At 36.4% G+C, this 21,430-nt stretch overlaps 1 protein-coding gene across 2 annotated transcripts in view; it reads right to left on the minus strand.

Annotated features, from left to right (window-relative positions):
• TMTC2 (transmembrane O-mannosyltransferase targeting cadherins 2) overlaps nt 1-21,430 on the minus strand; it is a 448,793-nt gene that overhangs the window by 236,971 nt on the left and 190,392 nt on the right. For both annotated transcript variants that reach the window (XM_044227017.1, XM_044227018.1), the window contains exon 3: nt 6,059-6,887. In XM_044227017.1, the coding sequence (XP_044082952.1) occupies nt 6,059-6,887 (829 nt within the window). The remainder of the gene's footprint in view (nt 1-6,058; nt 6,888-21,430) is intronic.

Here is a 21,430-nt window from a genome sequence, read left to right on the forward strand (position 1 = left end):
ATTTTTTCCTCAGCTGCAAACTGTCTATTTGTTTCAGTGATATTCTCTAAATGGTACAAATATGATGTGTATATATACATTTCTCCTGTATACTTTATATATATAATAAAAGAAAAGCAAAAAAATGTTAAGCATTTTAAGAATCAAACCCAAAAACTAATATGGAAATCAGAATAATTTAACGTCATCCTTGTTTTAATCATATGCAAGTCCGAATTCCTTTGAAACAGAACCACTGGTAAATACATTCAATCTAAGACAATGTTAATTTCAGGTTTGAGGGTTTTCAAAATCCCATAAAGATTCTAAAAGTTTTGTTATGGGTAATTGTAAAGACAGGGTAAGCAGGAAGTCACCTGCTTCATGTTGTGGTCCAGTATTTTTTTCCTTAACAACTGTATTTGTACTCATTAGAGCTGGAACAAAAAGGAAAGATTTATATGCCACTCCATTCACAGAGTCAAGGAAACCTGATGCTTTTGAACTTCTGGGAGTATTCCATACCAACTGAAAAGCAACCATAGCTGATTTCTTTAAACTCAAATGTTTAAAGTGGGTCCCTAAATGAACAGTTTAACATACTTATTTTTTAAAATACTTGAGTCTAGTTGAGCTAAGGAGACATTTTCATTTTATTCTCATCAGCCCCATTATTTTATATTTTATTTTTCTAATTAGAAGAGAAGAGATGATCTGAGATTAAGCAATACAGAATTTCTCTCTACCCCATGGAGGGCTGATTCAACTCTGTAGGATTTTTCTTCCCACCAGCCTCGACTAGTGTCTTTAGCTACCTCACTCCAACCATATCTCTCTGTTTAAAAAAAAAAAAAAAGTCTATATTTTACAGCTTTTTAACTCAGGCCAGCCAGTCTTAGTAAAATGCTACACTGGTTGCCCTTCCTGACTTTACTGCCAAATTCTATTTTTTTATAAAAATTTGAACCTCTTTTGAAAATTTGTCATCTTACTTTAGAAGCAACATAATGAGTTATCTAGGAAATAAAATAAGCCCTACTATACAATTTCATTGCTAGCTGCTTAAATGCTAGCAGTTCACCACTGCTGAAGACACTCAACTAGAGGTAAACAAAAACTCAGACCATAAAATCTACAACGAATTAGTCAAGTTTCACATGACTTGACGGTTTGGATTTCGCTTAAATTATGAGTTGTTTCCTACATAAAATGCTACTCCTTCAAGATACTTGTTTCTTGAAATCTGAAACTATGTGAGGTTGAAACACAACTATCAGTTTTACACAAATCCGGGATGAAAGAAAAATTGCCAAGTCTTACATGCCTGCAACAACTACTTTCTCTGTTCTTTGTATCAAAATGGGCCATAATTGTCATTTGCAGAAGGAGGGAATGAACGTAGAATGCTTGGGCAATCCCCTTTAGAGTTTCAAATATGTGCATCATTAAATATACATCTTTTGTATCATTTCACATATTTATATTAGGAATAGGCATTAAAATAAACTTTGTTGTTTAATAAGTTTTCCTTAGATTAACCCTGCTTAAGTAAACATCACAGTCATATGTTCTTAAAGCAAAATGATATTTAATAAACCAACTACTCTACAAAATGCTTTGATTTTTAATCTGTAATTGTAAAAATTTTAAATATCTTCCAGCATACCAGATATGCCACTTATAGGCTATCATTCTTTTTCATGTTTATGTGCTCACTGATCTGTTTCTCTATTATCAGTTTGCTAGTCTGTGCTTATGACCTTAATTCATAAGGAAGTTGGCAAGTAGTTGGTTTTAGGGAAGACGGTGATGAGTTTGAGATACTGGCAAATCATCCAGGTGGAGAAGTTCCATATAGGTATGAGGTCACGGGGGAAAATAACTTAGAAATTCAATGGCATGTTTATTGACACACAACCCCCCCCACACACTCTATACCAGGAAGTGTTTTAGAATCTTAACAGAAAGGAAAATAAAGGGGCGCCTGGGTAGCTCAGTGGGTTAAAGCCTCTGCCTTCGGCTCAGGTCATGATCCCAGGGTCCTGGGATGGAGCCCCGCATCAGGCTTTCTGCTTGGCGGGGAGCCTGCCTCCACCCCTCTCTCTCTGCCTGCCTCTCTGCCTACTTGTGATCTCTGTCTGTCAAATAAATAAAGTCTTAAAAAAAAAAAAAAAAAGGAAAGTAAAGGCCATCTTTGGACAGAACCTTGAAGAATGAATCAATTTAGAAAGGAGGCAAACCTGTAGAAGAGAGAGCTATGGAAAATGAAAGATAATGAAAATTGTGAGGTGCTTTGAAAGCCAGAGTAGCAGAGATCAATGGTACTCAGTTCTACAGGGAGCCAAAGATGTGGGGATTTAGAGAAAGCCAGAGGCCAGAAGGGTGATCATACGTTTAACCACTTCTAATGAATTAAAAAATGCTTTTTTTTTTTAAGCAGATACTAATCAATATGGTTCACAAAATATGTTGTTTTAAACACACACACATACACTTTCAAATATTATGTGGCTTGCTCATTAAAGCAGTCATCAGAGAAAATTTCCTCTTTCCTAAGCACAAAAATGCAAAGAGTCATTGTGAAATCAGCAAACTACAGTAATCAACTATGTCTAGTATTTTCCTGACATTATCAACCACATAATGAGATAGGACTCGTGGTTTACATAGTCCAAATCAGCTATCATTTCTCTACTATCCAGATTTAAACCATAAATTAGCAGCACAGTCACTATGACAGGCTTTACCCATCATCATTTGCATCCAATCAGTTAATGACTGGCAGCTGTCTACAGGACCCATTACTGAAGGCAGCAGCTTTAATGTATAATGCTTCATGAGGCTTAAAATCATATTCCGGTAAAGCACATGGTAGACTGAAGTACTCCAGAATTTGCAGAGGCTTTCAAAGGAGGGGAGGAAAACAAAAAACAAAAAACAAAAAAACCTAACTCAATGAAATAACTGTAATCTCAGACAACCTTACAAAGAACTGGCTTTAAAGGCTTTCTAATCTTTTGCTAGACTCAAATAACATAGCAGACTAAGAAAAATTTACCTTAAGGAAGATTACTACCAGCCTCATAATTGCTAAGGAAGCAACCGTAGCCAGAATTATTATTAACATGTTACCAATAGAAAAAATAAGGAACATAGATGTTAAGAATTGTGCCTTGTATCAGAAGGGAAGCACATGCACAGAAGGCAGCCATGGGATCCCAAACTACCCCCATCTCCAATTCTATCCCTCTTAATATGAAGTATCTCTCAGCTCCTGATATATCAACAGCTTAATAGTTTACCCTCTCATCTTCATTGCGTATACATCTTATCTCTAAACTGATTACAAGCTCTTTACAAAGACTGTGACTTTGACATTTATTTTTCAATGTATTTATTACTGCATGCCTTCTCTTAACAGGCAAGAAAAAACAGAAGCAGGGAAGCCAACTGAGAGGCTTTTAGGAATAATCGCATAAAAGATGACTGTGCCATGGTTCCTAGTGGTAGCACTAGAGGTGGTAAAGAGTGGTCAAGTTCTGGACCTATTTTTGAAGACTGAGTCAAGGGGCCTTGCTGATGAAATGGATGCCAAGTGTAAAAGAAAAATGGAAGGTTGATGACTCCAAAGAAACGGTCAGAGCTGCCAGGAAAATGGAGTTGCCATCAACTGAGATGGTAAATAGAGGCTGTAAATACAGGAGGGGTACAGGTGGTGCTGATGGGGTTGAGGGGTCGGGGCAGCATTCAAGAATCTAATTTTTTATGTTTCGGGGACTTAACAGTATTAGTCAGTCATATATTCATTTAACTAATAATACTTGCAGCATCTAAATATTATAGCACTCCTTAAGTATTAGGAAGGAGACATGAAAATATATCGGAAACCAAAGAAATGCTTAATAACTGTTTTACTGAGTGGAAGGATGAAGAAAGAATCAAGCATTTTAGCTATGTCAGCAAAATAACGGAATCAAAGTCAGAATAATAACTGCCAAAAGTATCATAGCCAAGTATAACTAGAATCGTATCTGGGCAGTATCTAGGAGTTTACAAAATGCTTTCTTATCTCTGTGAGGACAGATTCCGCTACTTATATTCTAGCATCTGAGTATCTGCCTTTATTTTCAGGAGGAATGAAATTTGGCTGAGTACTTGGCTTCTCAGAATTAAGATAAGATTTCCCAGCCTTCTTTGCAGCTAGGTGTGGCCAAGAGTCTGTGAGCAAACATGGTGTGTGCAATTTCCGTGATATGCCCTTAAAGAGAATGGGTACACCCACTATTTGCTCCTTTTCTCTTTTCCTGTGAGCTGAAGTGCTGATGTGATAATAAGCCATCTCAGACCATATGGACAGGGTGACACTACCAAGATGGCAAGGGAACAAAAGAAAAGGAGCCAGATCCTGAAAACCCATGGCGCCATCTTATCAGCTCTGGGCTACACATACTTAGATTGTTACATGAAAGAATAAAGCTTCTATCTTACTTAAGTCACCATTATTGGGGGGCGGGGGCTTTGTTATAGTAGCTTAACCTGAAACTTCACCAATAAATTAAATAAATGCTCAGAACCACCTTGTGAGGAAATTAACATGCTGGATTTTTTTTTCTTTAAATTCTTTACAATGTCTCTGTTTTAAATAGCAGGAAAATAAACTAGCAACATAGCTTTGCTTTACATACTTTCATCTACCAGTGAAGAAAAACCAGCTGAAAGGCGTTCTCTGAGAACTGATTGCAACATTTTTACAGCAAGATAGGGGTTCATGAATTCACTAACCTGTGGATCAGTCACTACCTACAAAAGCCACATGATAAAGATCTTTTCTACAAGAACTGAGGAATTCCTTGCTATGCATTAGCTCAATTTTAATGTTTCTACTCCCATTAAAATCCCTGAAATCTATTCAGTGTTACAAGTACCAACCATCAGTTCCTTAGTTTGAAGAAATAAGTAGCTGCTCGCTGAAGTCTTAATTGGTAACTGGAGAAAGATACCAGAGTTGCTTTTAGGGTATCTAGATCTTCATGCATATACCCCAATATCCATCAGTAGGTCACTCCATTCATTTGGAACAGTTTTACACTTCCCATATCTGGATACCAGTGCACAGTTGTGTTGGAAAAGTAGAAGCAGCCCAGTTCAAATGCTGTGCGAGCAACCACAATGTAAAAGATAAATAATTTAAAAAAGAAAAAGGAATGGCTTATGAAGAACAGGACTAGCTGGCACTATTTACTATGATATATTCCTGCACTTAAAAGGTGCACTTGCTTTCACTTAATTGCTCCCTGGCTCCTATCATCACTTTACTGTCTAAACCAGAGAAATCACCTTAACAGCTTCTGCCTGTTCATTTAAGCTTTAAGGGAGACTTTCAGTTCTGACTATAGATTCTGTGATTTGCTAAAGTAGTTTTCTAAATCAAAACCAGTAATGAAATACATGATCAATCTCACTGTACAGTGAAGTGCATTTCCCTATGTGACTTAAGAACTCTTACATAAGAAGTGCTAACGGCTGGGTAACATCCAGCTTACCGGGGCTCTGCAAAGCCGAGGGTGACTCACACTTGTATGCGCGCACACTGACACCTAGAGACACGATTCCAAGATTCAGAGGTAGCGTCACCTCCAAATGTTTTTAAAGATGTCAGTGTAAGTCTCACGGTATTTCCTCAGGCGATGCTTGGAAAACAGCAAAGCTAAAATATCAAGTGGGATACCTGACTTTTATTACATGATGAAAGAGATGACGTGTGTGTCCGTTCTTAAAAGACAGAAACCAAGCATTTTTCTAAATTCTTAGGACAGTCAATGCTTTTGCACAACTGTCTAAATTCCTCTGGACAAATGTAGTCTGGAACATCAGAATATACGTTCCAAAAATGGAATTCTGGGCACATCTCTAAATTGGTTGTACTGCTCAGCTCTTAAAACATGAAATGAAAGAAAGATATGAGGAGTGCTGAAAAAGACATCTTCCTCCTGAATACTGAATTTTAAGGCAAGAAGCAAGGATATAAAATGGCACAATGAGTAAACTGTCCAGGCAAGAGTATAAAATAAAATATTACCTTTAGCTGGGTTAACTTTTATCCCTGACCTATATAGCATTTCCTCATTCTGCCAGTCTCCATTCCTGATCGCAGTCTTGAGTCCATAGAAAACAATTAATGTAGCTGTGGCATAAAAAATCAAGCTCTTGAGAAATCGCTTTTGGACCTTGACATAAAGGGCTCTGGCACCCACTGTAATGAGGAGGCAGAAGCCCATACTAGGAATATACAATACTCGCTCTGCAATTACAAAGCCGACATAGAAAAACAGGTTCGTGGCAGGAACAAAGGGTATTATTAGCAAAGATAAAGAAAGAACAACAATGTTCTCCGTAGAAGGAAGTTGTGTTCTCTGTGATGCATGATTTTTAATGCCATTTTCTACTTTGGATGCAAAGCTGGGCTTAATCTCTGAGTTCCGGTACTCCACATCTGAATGGCAGCTATGTCCATTTGCATTCTGCTTGCCATTTGTTACAAATTTCCCATTGCATTCTCTTTCCACGCTTGGGCTCTTCAAGCCATAGTAGGCAAGGAGGAGGAGTCCAATATAGAAGGCCACAGTGTGTAGGTTTCTCCAATCACAAACCGTTTTGAGCAGAGGCACAGCATCCATTGACCAATCAAAACTGAGGGTGTCTGGGCATAGCAACAGCCAGAGGTTCTTGGTTGGCAAGTAGAAGAAAGTGAGCGTTCGAGCCAACAGGCTATCCGAATCTGCAGCTGGGTTGTCAGAGTTGGAAAAGCTTGGTGGTTTGTTTCCCATCCAGTACAAACGGGCACCCAAAAGGGAAGTCCCCCAGAAAGTTAACAAACTAATGCTGAGGAAAAGAGACAAGTTCTTCCTCTGAAACCAAAAGAGAAGGGCAAAAATTAAGATCATCATCAATACAGCCTGGGAACACTTCACTTAACATTTAGAGATAAAATACACTTTTTGAAGGGAACAGTTAAAACCACAAAGGTCTTAAATACATGGTTTTATTTCTATCTCCTTTTAAACATGCTTAGGGAAAACTTAACCTAAAAACAAAAACAAAAACCATTGACTCTGGAAGCCTACTTTGTATATAACTTTTGATGAGCATTTTTTTCTTGTTGTTCTAAAAGAGCAAGGAAAAATAGCTTCAATCTCTTGACCTCTGTAAAATGGGCTGAATGTATTTCCCCCTCAGAACTGATGTCAAGTTAAACTGAGACCACAGTATAAAAGTACTTAGCACTCTGCACAAGATAGAAAAGACATCAAATAACTATCTTCTTTCACTTCATGGTTTAGATTCTAGAGAAAACAAAATCAGGCATGCCCCAAAATATGGAGTATGACAGGATTCTGCTTGGCTCAAAGTAACAGCATTTAGCTTTGTCTACGCCAGTCCACATTTCATTGTCTCAAATATTCTTGCAGAATTTATCAACCGGGCTTTCATCTGCTACCCCATGCTGTCAGTGACATCAGTGACATCGAACATTTAATAACACTCCTCATGAATCCCAAATTTTCCACGCTGATGACAACTTTTTAAAAATAAAATGACTTTGATAATGTGCTTACTTATTTTAAGAGAGAGACAAAAAATTATGAGAGGAAGGCCAAAGGGCAATCCTGTTAATGAGAATTTTCTGGCAAACTCTTTCAACCTGAGTGACCTCAAACAATCTAAGTCCTGAAGAGGCAAGTGGAAGGGGGAGGGATGGATTCTATATCCTAACTTTAATGCTTCCTTGGTAATGTGATCTCTGACTGTATATTGACATTGTATAGAATTATACATTAGTAACACTCAAAGTGGTACTTGGAACCTCAAGGATATGCCAAACACTTAGTTTAAAACAAACAAAAAGAAAACACAGACTGCAACAAAAGCACAAATACATAAATGTATTTGGAACTAATAAAAAAGTTCCATACAGCAAAGGAAATTATCAACACAATGAAAAGGCAATCTGCTGAACGAGATTTGCAAATTAAATGTTTGATAAGGGATTAATACCCAAAATACAATTTAAAAAAACTCATACAACTCAAAAGAAAAAATAATAATTTGATTACAAGTGGACATAGAATCTGAAGAGCCATTTTTCCAGGGAAAACATAAAAACAGGTACATGAAAAGGTGCTTAACATCACTGATCATCAGGGAAAGGCAAACCCAAACCACACTGAGGTATCCGCTCACACTTATTAGTATACCTAGAATTAAAAAAGATAAGAAATAACAAGTGTTGGCAGGGATGTGGAGAAAAGGGAAACCTCATGCACTGTTGGTGGGAAGGTAAATTGGTACAGCTACTATGGAAAACAGTGTGGAGTTGCCTCAAAAATAGAACGACCCTATGATCCAGCAATTCCACTTCTGGTATTTATCTGAAAATAAACAAAGTCACTATCTCAAAAAAATACCTGTACCCCTACACTTATTGCAGCATTTCTTATTTATAATAGCAAAGACATAGTGACAACCTAGGAGTCCACAACAGATGAAGGGTAAAGAATATATGCTATACATTTTACATTTTTGATAGAATGCTATTTGTCTACACCAAAAAAAGAAAGAAATCTTGCCATTTACAACAATGTGGATGAACCTTGAGGACATGACGTTAAGTGAAATAAGCAAACTGAAGAAAGACAAACACTGTATGATCTCACTTGTAGGTGGGATCTTAAAAAACATAAACCCTGAACTCCTAAATAAAGAAAACAGATGGGTGGTTGCCAGAGACAGGGATGGGAGAGTTGTCAAAATAGGTGAAGAAGTGAAGATCTTCAAGGTACTGTCGCGGCCGGCGCAACAAATCAAACAGGAATGTGAAGGTAAGAGGATGAAGAAAAGAACTCGAGAAGCAGAGAGATGGGGGCAGGAGGAGCACTGAGGAGGATGTCCAACAGTGCTAAGTTTATTCAAAGCATTAAGGCCATATATATAGTGATATTACCATAGGAGAAGCAATACACCTGTGTCTAGTTAAACAACCACGAGTTCCCATAATAAATTTCACCATTGACTATAGCAGACCTCGTGAGGCCAAATGGCTGATGCCAGTACAATTGTTCTGTATTAATGCAGCAAACCTGAAAGTAATTTATGGGCTGTACTAGAGCAGCAAGGACCAGCCACGAACGTATGACCCCAACCCAATTGTTCTTATTTGTTTAGCAAGTATGTGGGAAGTCACATAGGCAAGCACACAACATATAGCACAGACCCTTTCTCAGTGCTACTCAACTTTTCCCATTCTAAACCTTTTGTTAGGTTATTTGGACTTTAAAGGAGGCACAAGTCAGAGCGTGGTTTGGTCCTCGTCTCAAGCTTTACCGTGGCCTCCCACAAGGTACAAACTTCTAGTTATAAGTTCTGTGAATGTCATATACATCATACCGACTGTAGTTAACAATACTCTATTACATATTTGAAAGTTGCTAAGAGATATATCTTAAAAGTTGTTATCACAAGAAAAAAGAAAATTTATTTGTGTGTTCATGGATGTCAACTACACTTACTATGATGATCATCTCACATATCTACATACACCAAATCATCATGTTGCAACTGAAACTAATAAAGGCTAAATGTCAATTAGTTCTCCATTTTAAAAAGTCCAAAGAGCAATATTATCTCGAGCATGTACAATTTCTATGAAAACAGTCTCTATGTATTGTATATAATTGCCACTGGATGCTCTCTGACTCCCCATTCCCCGCACCTTTCATTAATGGAAGCCATAGAAATGGCCATGGACCATCTACTCCATCTCTACTGTTAATCTAATGATCTTAGCAAGGTCTGTGATTTTAAAAAATATTAATATATGCTAATGATTCCACCTTAACCTTCCTTTATCTCCACAGCCATTTATTCAATTGCCTATTGGACATATTTGCTTAGGTATCTCAAATTCAAAATGCCCAACACAAAGCTTGATTTCATACCCCCAACACTAAACACTTCCTCCTTTAGTCATCACACCACCAAAGATGGTAAAATATGTAACCAGTTTCTTCTTCCCGGCCCCCACCCTCCTCCCCATTTTATCTATTAGAAACTCCTCTCACTTCCTCTTCAAAATATATGCCAAATTTGTCCATTTCTTGCCATCTCTTCTGTCACCACTTGAATCCAAAATACCCACACTTGGACTATCACAATAGTCTCCTCCTAACTGGTGACCCAGCCCTTTTAAACACAAACCACATCATTCCCAATTTTCAAAATCATTAATGGGATCTTACTTTAAGATCTTGGAAGTTATCACCTCTATAGAGAAGATTCTAATTCATAAGGGGTGTGTGTGTGTGTTGAGCACACACATGTGCAATATGTGTGATATGTCTTTTATATTCATTATATTCAAATATATGTGATATGTCTTAAATTTCAAAATTATTTTGAAATTATTTTAAGTATTTAAAGATGGGATACGTCTGGATATAAAAGAAATGAAGCAAAAAAGAGGAGGTTAGGAATTTAAAATTCAAAATAAGTAAATTGAGAAACAGCAAACAGATGGAGATTATGACAATTTTAAGAGGTAGGATTGTTAATATCAGATCACAGTAATGCTAAATTCACAGAATTAACTGCCTGAGTGTTTTAAAACATCTGTGGCTGGCTTTTACTCAAAGTATTTCACATAATGCTGCATGGGATTTTTAGTGGGAGGGGAGTAATATGTTCAGTCATCACTAATTTCTCACTTTCAGGTCTTCTCTGGAAGAATAAAATGGTTCAGAATCCATATTATCTAAAAATACCTTTTGCAAGCCATTCTTTTGCTCTTCTGAAATTCTACCCATCAAAAATCCTAAAATTTATTGATTTTAGGAAAAAAAAACCAAAACACAAAACTGCACATTAGGAGATGTAATAACTGGATGGACCAATCACATAACTGAGTATGCTTTGATTACATTAGAGAGAAACACGTCATTTGACAAAGATAAATGAAATGGATGACAAAGACTGATCTTGAAAAAACAGCTCAACGTTAAGATGTGTACCAAAAGTCCACTTTGCCACTAAGTGTAACTAAGTATACAAAGTATACCTGAGACCATTCTATTCCCATGTCTTCCAGTCCGAGTGAGGGGAGAGAAGGGACAGGCAATACAGAAAACTCTCATCAGTCAAGAAGAAAAAGCAAAGGAGTAAGAGAACCACATGGGGACAGGAACTGTAATCAGTATTCTTTGCTAGTCATGATATTCTGGAAGAAGTTAGCCTTCATCTTTGTATAACTCTACTTTATTCTTAAACTTTATTCTTAAAATAGAAATATCATAAGGCAAAACTACCTTATTAATTTTTAATAAAGGCATCTTTAGCAATGTATTAAATTTTAATAAATCATCAAAATGAAGCATTAAGAGTGAAGATGTGATCAAAATGATTTTCGTTTTTATCATACTCCAAGAATATTTAAATATTCTGGAGTATACTGAATATTTAAATTCAGTAAACTACAAAATAAAGATTAATGAAAACTATTCAGTGATAAAATAAAGGAAGTCTAAAGGCTGAGCAAATAATAAAAATGAAAAAGAATAATCAAATGCTGACATTAATTTACAAACATTTTATATTTTAAAATATTTCCACATACAGCTCCCATTTAAACAACTCGTAGAACAACTAAGATCAAGAGACACTGAGGTTCTGAACGGAGATTCTCTTATACACTCATTCTCACTTAACGGTAAGGTCTATACAGGCTAAATAAATGACACCGTTAAAGGAAAATTGAATGAACAGGTAAAAGAAAATTGATGCTAAAATGTTTAAAGTGGAAGAGCTTCTAAGCCCTCCTGATTGGCTACCACTTTTTATGTATTTTATGATTTCTTTGAAATCACAACTTTCAATCTCTTTAATGCCTTCTCATAAAATTTTGTTAAAAATGGTCACCTATAAAGTGGGATTCTGATAAAACCAAAACTCTCTTCTAACCTCATGCATTTTTTCTGTGGTAACAGCCTTAAAAATAAGGTGAAAGGAAAGAAAGCATGGAAAGGCTTTTTTATTAATCATAGTCCCTAGGGGTTCCTGGGTGGCTCTGTCCATTAAATGTCTGCCTTCAGCTCAGGTCATGATCCCAAGGTCCTGGGATCCAGTCCCTTTCCAGGTTCCCTGCTCAGCAGGGGTGGGGGTTGCTTCTCCTTCTGCCCCTCCTCCCACTCACTCTCTCAATCTCTCTCTCACTCTCAAATAAATAAATAAAATATTTTAAAATATTTTTTAAAAAATAGTATGCTTTGACTCGTGGATTAAATCAGATGAACAAATTTTTACTGAGTTAATAGCTAGGAGTCAAGTTACATAATTTGCCTCAGCGTTTTGTTGTTGTTGCTGTTCTTGGCTTAGTGTTTCAAATTGATTCAGCACAGGTATTTGTTGAGATGAGGCATGAGAGTTCTGAAGAATTACCACTAGACTTGAAGGTTAAAACTAGTAAAAATCCACACATAGAAGATGAGAAGTCTAAGGTCTGGGAAGCTTAACCTGATGGAAGGATAAACTCTGATGGGTAGCATTAGAAAATGACTGCAATTTAATAGAGAAAACATAATGAATCCATTGAGCATATCATTAAGACAGCTGGATGCAGCAGGCACTCTCCTACTAGTCACCGGATGTATACGTGTAAGCAGAGAGACGACAGACCCTGCTTGTGGAGTTTGCATGTTCTAGTCTGTCTAGAAAAACTTTGGGAGGCAAAGAATCATAGTGCCTTAAAAGATAGCTTTCAAATCTCAAGAACCATCAATATGAATTGTGAGCTTCTAAAAATACCAATGCCCTGGTCTGACTAATATCTCCATAGGAGATTCTAAGGCAGCCAAAGCTGAAATCATCCCATATTTGTACAAGACTAATTCTTAACAGTGACACTGAAAATACTCTGGGACTCTGGCTTTCATTTCACAAAGTTTTAAGGCATATTTTCCTCATTCTAAATGAATAAATCATAATGAAACATAAATAATGCTTTCTCTGAGGCTCAGGGACAAATTGACTTCTTAGGATAATAAATGACTGTCATGAGGTCAGGCTACAAAGGAACTGAGATCTCTGTAATAAGTATAATTCAGAGTCGAAATATTTAAGTCTTGTTGCAATATACAGAAGACAAAGGATTTTTTCCAAGGGGGGAAAAAAAAAACAACAGTCTCCTAAATGTGAATCACAGAAGACAAATAATCTAACAGAACAGATTTAAAAATACAGATCGGAAATTCAGAGAAAAGACAATAATAAACAATTATAATTCATTCATTAATAAAAATTAAAAAGAACAGAGTTCAAATGAATCTAAGTAAAAAAAAAACTAGGGGGAAAAAGAATTGGCTATAAAAGTCACTAAAATTGTGTTGTAACAAGAAATATCATGTACTAAGAAAATATAAATTAAACAGTTTAGTGAGAAATTTTGAAGTACTTAGGAAAATTAATAATTTGTATCATCTATTATTTGGTTATCTGGAATTAGTGACTCTGACAAAACCTCTTAGATCTAAATATGAGGATTTTTAATGTAGCATTGTTTATAAGAAGAAAAATAAATCATTAAAATTTTCACTAAAGCAATAGGAAAATAAATCACGGCATACCTATATGTTCTGAATCTATAAGGCAAGTAACAAGAATGACCCACCAATATAAACTACATATGTAGTATATGGAGAGCTACATATATTTATGTATGTAGGCATACATATATACTAACATGAAAAATACTATATAGAAATTAATGCAAATGAATCAAATCATTAGACAGTAACATGACACATAAAAACCCAGGTTGCAAAATATTCATATTATAAAAGCATACACGCCATTCAGGAAAAAAATTCCATATATTTTTTATAACTATATACATATGTTTGTAAAATTGTTCCCTCCTACCCCACCCCAAGTCTAGAAACAATTACACCAAATATCAGATGATGTGAAATTGCTAGAGCAGGGCACGGAAGGGAGCTGGATGGATAGAGATAAAGAGATAAAGATGATGAAGAAAGAGATCAAGATAGAGATGAAGAGATAAAGATGGCTTCATATTTATGAGTGGTTGCCATTTATTCACAGTCCCAAAATATGTATCCAAAAAAACCAAATATGTCTTGACAATCTTTTCTGTCTAAACTTACATTTCTCAGGTGGAAATAATTATTTTGCAACAAATATATATACAAATAATGGTAACAAATCCAGTTCTGGTTATAGGCCCATAAACATCCATTAGTTTATATACTTTTCCATATTTAGTATTCATTGTAGCTATTATTTTATAATTAAGTTTTTTCAATATTAAAAAATACTTTTCCATGTCCCAATTCAATCTATTTAAAATTATTTTATAATCCTTGCCTTAATTTTGCTAGAAGATCTCTTAAATACACAACAAAGCTAGATAAAAACACAATGCACCCCAGTTGGGATACAAAATTATGATAATATTACCCCAAAATGCTCTTTTAAAACTAGGATATAACAAATGGCACATCTTTGAATTCTCAGAGATTACTACAAAGCCTAACATTCCTAGGCATTTGAAAATGATTCTTAAAGGATGCCTGGGTGGCTCAATTGGTTAAGCGGCTGCCCTCAGCTCTGGTCATGATCCCAGCATCTTGGGATCAAGTCCCACACCGGGCTCCTTGCTCAGCAGGGAGCCTGCTTCTCCCTCTGCCTCTGCCTGCCATTCTGTCTGCCTGTGCTCGCTCTCTCTCCCTCTCTCTCTCTGACAAATAAATAAATAAAATCTTAAAAAAAAAAGAAGAAAATGATTCTTAAACTCTGACCCTCAAACCAAAAGTCAATTTTTTTTAAACCTATCATTATCTTGCACATTTTTTTTTAAGATTTATTTACTTGTTTGAGAGAGTGGGCATACACATGCATGAACAGGAGGGGGGCAGAGGGTGGGGTGAGGGTGGGGAGAAAGAGAGAATTTCCAGCGGATTTCCTGCTGAGCAGGGAGCCCAAGGCAGGAGCTCAATCTCAGGACCCCAAGATCATGACCTAAGCTGAAATCAAGCGTTGGCACCCAGGTGCCCCCCACACATTTTAAATCCTGTTATGGTAAATCCTCACTCCCAATCCTCCACACAAAGGATCAAATGAAGTAATACTGCAAAACACCAAGGCCAGCTTGACTGTCATATACAGAAACTTGGCCTTATCACCTTTATGTAACAACATTTTCTGCCTAACTCCATACCTCTCCATGAAAAGTACACATGAAGGCAGTAACATGTTCTGGAGGAACATATTCCTGACTACAACTTCATTCCAAAAGTAGAATTAAAAATGGGGAAATGACTGCATCTCTAAGAATTCTTATCCAGTACATTTCATGTCAATTACTAAATAGAAAGGGTTCCTTTATGTTTTAAATCACTGTAAAATCATATAAATCAGCTTTATGAAAGTCTAATTTTTCTAAAAGTTCAAATGTGCTCTTCATATTTTTAAAAAGTTCTTCCTTAACATTAAAAGGGAAACTAGCTTTCCATGTCACTGAATATACATATATACACATATTCCTAACTACAAAATTTTAGAGGGATTTTTCTGGAACTGTCAGATACAGAAATCATAGAATAAAAATCAACTAGAAGTATCAAGTTCATGGCTGGCAATTTCATCTCGAGTCTTTGGACCCACAAACAGAATAAAAGAACATAGCTATAATGAGCAAATTTACCATATGAAAATGGTAAATGAAATTTACCATAAAACATCAAAATCTTTTCCACACATCACCTGAAATATGAAGGCAAATCTGATGAGAAGAACTGTCATATTAACTAGAGGTGATGCCTTTATAGAAGCCTTGTAGTGCATTATTCTCTTCTATGAGAGTCTTTGCCTAAAGAAATAGCACAAGTAAAGAGCAAAAATCAACTATAACAGCTCCCCTCTCTACTATTCAAGGAAAACTGCCATTCGTGGTGGCAGCTTCAATACTGCCTTCTGATCTCAAGATTCTGTAGGACATAGAGGAAACTGAAAAGGATTAGACTCAGTGAAAGAAAAATGTAAACATTCTGCCTTAGAGTATTAAAATCACCATGAGACTCACTTTTTGGCAAACTAATGAAAATAAATTACTTAAGCATAAGGCTCATTTAATTCCAAATTAAGCCCTTGGCAATGATAGTAGAGTCGCAATAATAAAGCAGATAAAAATCAGTATCTGAAAGTTTTAAGAATAACTGAGAGAAAAGGCTATGCAGACATAACAAAAATCTAGCATCCTTTATTTTGTATCCACTATTCATCAATGAAGTCATAAGCTTTCCTTGTATCAATAATATAGGATTTCTCCTAGCTGCCCTCCTTCCTAAAACATTTCTCATTGAAGACTACCCCAAAACATGAATATAAAAGCATATATTTCTGGCATTTCTGAATGTGACAGGAAAGAATGCAGGGTTTAAAGTATAATTAGAAATTGTTTCTAGAACATATTCATATGATTTATCAAAGTTTTACCCACATCAAGTTGTCAGAGTATTTGTTTCCCTTCAAAGAACAAAAATGGGTTTCCTTATTAATAATTATCCTTTATATGGGGTGCCTGGGGGGCTCAGTGGGTTGAGCCGCTGCCTTCGGCTCGGGTCGTGATCTCAGGGTCCTGGGATCGAGTCCTGCGTCGGGCTCTCTGCTCGGCGGGGAGCCTGTTTCCCCCTCTCTCTCTCTGCCTGCCTCTCCATCTACTTGTGATCTCTCTCTGTCAAATAAATAAATAAAATCTTTAAAAAAATAATAATAATTATCCTTTATACAAGATGAGAAACCTTTTTTTCCTATACCAACAAAATAAACAAAACAAAAGAATGTTAATGTTTAGTATTTCAAAAGATATAAAGAGGTTCAATAGATGGGTATATCCAGTCTTTGTGAGGAAAGAATTTAAAGATTAAGGGCATAAAAAATGTTAGTGTTCCTGAGGCACCTGGGTGGCTCAATGGGTTAAAACCTCTGCCTTCGGCTCAGGTCATGATCTCAGGGTCCTGGGATCAAGCCTCATATCGGGTTTTCTGCTTGGAGGGGAGCCTGTTTCCTCCTCTCTCTCTCTCTCTGCCTGCCTCTCTGCTCATTTGTGATCTCTCTCTGTCAAATAAATAAATAAAATCTTTTTAAAAAAAATTTTTTTTAAAGATTTTACTTACTCATTTGACAGACAGAGATCACAAGTATGCAGAGAGGCAGGCAGAGAGAGAGGAGGAAGCAGTCTCCCTGCTGAGGAGAGAGCCCGATGTGGGGCTCGATCCCAGGACCCTGGGATCATGACCTGAGCCGAAAGCAGAGGCTTTAATCCACTGAGCCACCCAGGTGCCCCTCCCCAATTTTTTTTTTAAATGTTAGTGATCTCTTCAGTACTTTAGATTATAAGAAATTTTTTCACTTGTTCAAGCTAACTCTATACCACAGCATAATATTTTCCATTGATTTCAAACAAAAAGTATACAAAAAAGTATCTGTATATATCCCAATAAATATATAAAAGCTCAATAAATCAGTTATAGATTGAAATCCACTGATGAATACTCACACTGTTTTAGGCCAGATTACAATTTACCAAACAAGGTTGGCATTAGGGAGAATATGATTATTAAAAATCCAAAAGTATCAAAGCATATTTCATGTAATCTGATATAATGAATGACATGGTATTTATCCAAAATTTAAAACCAAACATAATCAGTTTGATGTGGTAGGAAAAGGTCACCAGAGACAAAAGTTCTTCTTATTTCAGTTACAATCAAAACTATTAGCCTGAAATTCTTCATAATCTTTTTTCATACTAGCATACTAGCTAACACTGGTCAAAAAATTGACATCTTTTTAGAATATTTTTAAATGTAACAAAGAGAAGAAACTTAAGATGACCATCTATTCTTTCATTTAATCATACTTAAAGAGATTCTTCTTAATTTCATTTAGAAATTGATTCCTTAAGTGGTATTACCTTGATTTCTAGTATCATTGTCCAATAAAAGGAACTAAGGTTCCTTGGAGAAATGGGACTGATTTTAAGACTGAGGCAGGAAATATACAAGATGAACCTAGTACATCTTATGGTGCCAGAAAGTGAGGTCCAGATGGACACACACACTCGCACATACACACACACACACACACACACACACAGATGAGGATATGTCAAAGGATCTACAGCACACGGGAGCCCCCTTCAAGAGCTCCCAATGGCCAAAGCTGGAAACATTTGGACAACAAAATAAATAGTACTGACTTATAAACTAAAGCATAAAAAATAAAAATATCCACGAATCCATACTGATAAATAAATGATATGGTGAATAGATAGATACATAGACAGATAAGGGAGAAGACACAAATCTCCCTTGCCAAACAATGTCAAATAATTTAGATATATACTCCACCTTCAAGGAGAGGGAGCACAACTCCTCACTCCATAAATACAGGCTGGGCATAGTGCCTTCTTCCAGAAAGGAGGGACAAGGGAAGGAGAACTTTACAGTACATAAACCGGAAAAACAATATCTCCACCAGGTGGTTAGGGTCAACCTTAACGGTGGTAAGTCATGTTGACAGCATGCACCCTTAATCCCTTGATAATATGTGATAAAAATGTCACTTGACCTGTGTTCTTCCTCTCAAAATCCATAAACCCAGTTTAATCATGAGAAAAACATCAGGCAAATTCCAGCGGAGAATGTTTTATAAAATATCTGACTAGGAATCCTCAAAACTGTCAAGGTTATCAAAAACAAAGTCTGAGAAACTGTCACAGCCAAGAGAAGTGAAGGAGACATGACAAACTGTCACAGCCAAGAGAAGTGAAGGAGTCATGTGCCATCCTAGATGTTATCCTAGAACAGGAAAAAGACATTAGGTAAAAATGAAGGGAATCTGAGTAAAGTATGAATATTAGTTAATAGTAACATATCGGCATTGGTTAATTAATTATAACATACGACTATACTCATGTGTGAGATCAGTAAACAGATGGAACAGAGTGTGACATACATGGGAACTTTGGTTCTACGCAAATTTTCTGTAATCCTGAAACCGTTCTAAAAAACAAAGGCTATTCAAAGAATGGCTGTAACCAGAATAAAAGCTTTTAGAAACCAAATGAAATTAGATGGGCTTTGATAGATCAGTATCTAAAAGCTGTGGGCCAAGAAATATCAAATGAAAATTAACATCAGCGTTTAGTGCATATTAACATTTTCACTGCCTTCAGACTGAATCTAAGAAGACGAACAAAAGAGTGAACCAGAATTCAGTAACTTACTCATATTATATGAGAGATAACATTGATTTCAAATCCCGTTTGGGTTTTGTCTGACACTCTACAGCAACTGTAGTATACTAGAAACCCCCAATGAGAAACAAACATCAAGGGAAGGATGTTTCTAAACCCATTGCTATGGTGTTTTTGTTGGCATGGTGACCCATTCTTCCTCATTAAGCTAACATGGGGAAATCAAGCAGTTAGCAATTTCTTGCGCACCCATGGCAGGCTCCTTCTAGAGCTAACTATTAGGGACTGAAGTACCCAAAGAGTTCAATTACTGGAACTGTAAGGGGTGTGCCACAGCCCCTAACCCATTACACTAAAAGCAAGCCCCTGAATGCCAGTCTTCAGAGTAATCTTGTTTAGCTTAAAATAAGAGGTTTAACACTTCCCACCAGGCAGTGCACTATGGTCAAATCGGGTTAGCCACAAAACAATCCAGCCTTTATGAGGAAAATATGTGAAGAAAATATCCTTTTGTGACCTGAGACACAAAAAATACTTTGCACAAAAGAAGACACCTCTTTCTAACTATCAAACCACTTTAGGTTTTTATTGGATTCCTTTCCCTGCACTTTAAGAATACACCTAATAGGAGAGAATCAAAATAAAACAGCTCAAAATTAATTGAATTTGGACAAGGAACTCCTTTCTATCCATCTCTCCTCAAGTGGGCAACTGCATTGCAAATGCATTTCCTGCGCCAATGGATTAAACTGCAACATTCTTTTAACTCTGTGTGGCTTTAGTGCGACAAACCAGCCATTATGAGATGTGTTCCAGTCTCATTAATGAGGTAAGCATGTGAGCCCAGCATTTTGGAAACCTAAAGAGACAAATTATAATGAGACTTCACTCAGTGGGGAGGCCAAGATATAGCCCTCTTCTCTCAATGATATCATAATAGGCAGCTATTTAATGAGTGTAGGACTTCCCTATGAACATATAATAGACACCAGTAAGAAGAGGAAGACTTCACCAAGACAAATCCAACTTAATATATGTATCTCATAGGTAGGTGTTCATTAATACTCATAATTTCAGTGCTTACTACTTTTCACTGAGAATATGCTTCCCTACAATGACACATGTCTTCTACTAAATACACGGTAAATTCAACGTCAAACGGACAAATGATTCTTTTCTTTTTCTCACAGATAAAAATGTGGCCCTTTATCTATATGTTTTGCATGTTGCTTTGTCCTTATTCTCAAAATGCCACACTGATTTATAAAATAACACTTGTTTTTTGGATTGGGAAACTGAGGCCACGTCATGAGGGTTTTGAAAGAGAATTTTCACTTGAGAAAACAGCCATCGATTCTGCGATTCTGTAACTGAATTTCATAATTCAATATCAGGTAATTACAACTATTCAGGAATTCTCAGACAACACTGGGGCACCTGTTTAGGCATTATAATTATTAGTCATTCAGAGCAGAATCAAACAGAAGTAGGAGCCTCACAAAATCAGTTGAGCAGAACATTCTGAGTTTACTGAGCAGGCAAAGGAGCCATTACCTATTCTCTCCCTACTTCTCCTAAAAGAGAAAAGAATAAACGAACAGCCATGCCAAATTTTCAAGTACATTAGAGCAGTAAAGGGGGTTACGGTTACTAGAATCTGTTATAGAAAAAGCAGTCTTCATTGGTTGCTGTTTGGTTCATTCCCTTTAATGCAGGAAGAGATGTCAGGAGTAGCCAACAAGTGCTACAGCAGTAACCAGAGCTAATTATCTGAAAATACTTTACAAACAAAAACGGAGTCTAGGCAAGGGTGATGTGGGAAAAGCCGAAAGAAATTATTTTAGTTTCATGAAAAGAAGATTTCAAATCTTCCACAACTCTATGTCTTACTACTCCGAAAGTGAATTCCTTTTTGAAACGCAAAAGAGTGAACCCCGATGGCGGTATTTCTTATAAATGGGATAACTTTTCTACGAGCATCAATTAATATTTGTACCACCAAAGAAGCATTTTTAAAATGCACACCTTATGACCTGGAATAAATTACCAAAAGAGTGACCCTCCAATTGTACCTTACTTTAGGAATAATAATAAGCTAGTTGCATGCTTCATGTTATGCAGACAGAG

This window comes from Neovison vison, chromosome 12, assembly GCF_020171115.1.
Source record: "Neovison vison isolate M4711 chromosome 12, ASM_NN_V1, whole genome shotgun sequence".
NCBI classification, from domain to species: domain Eukaryota; kingdom Metazoa; phylum Chordata; class Mammalia; order Carnivora; family Mustelidae; genus Neogale; species Neogale vison.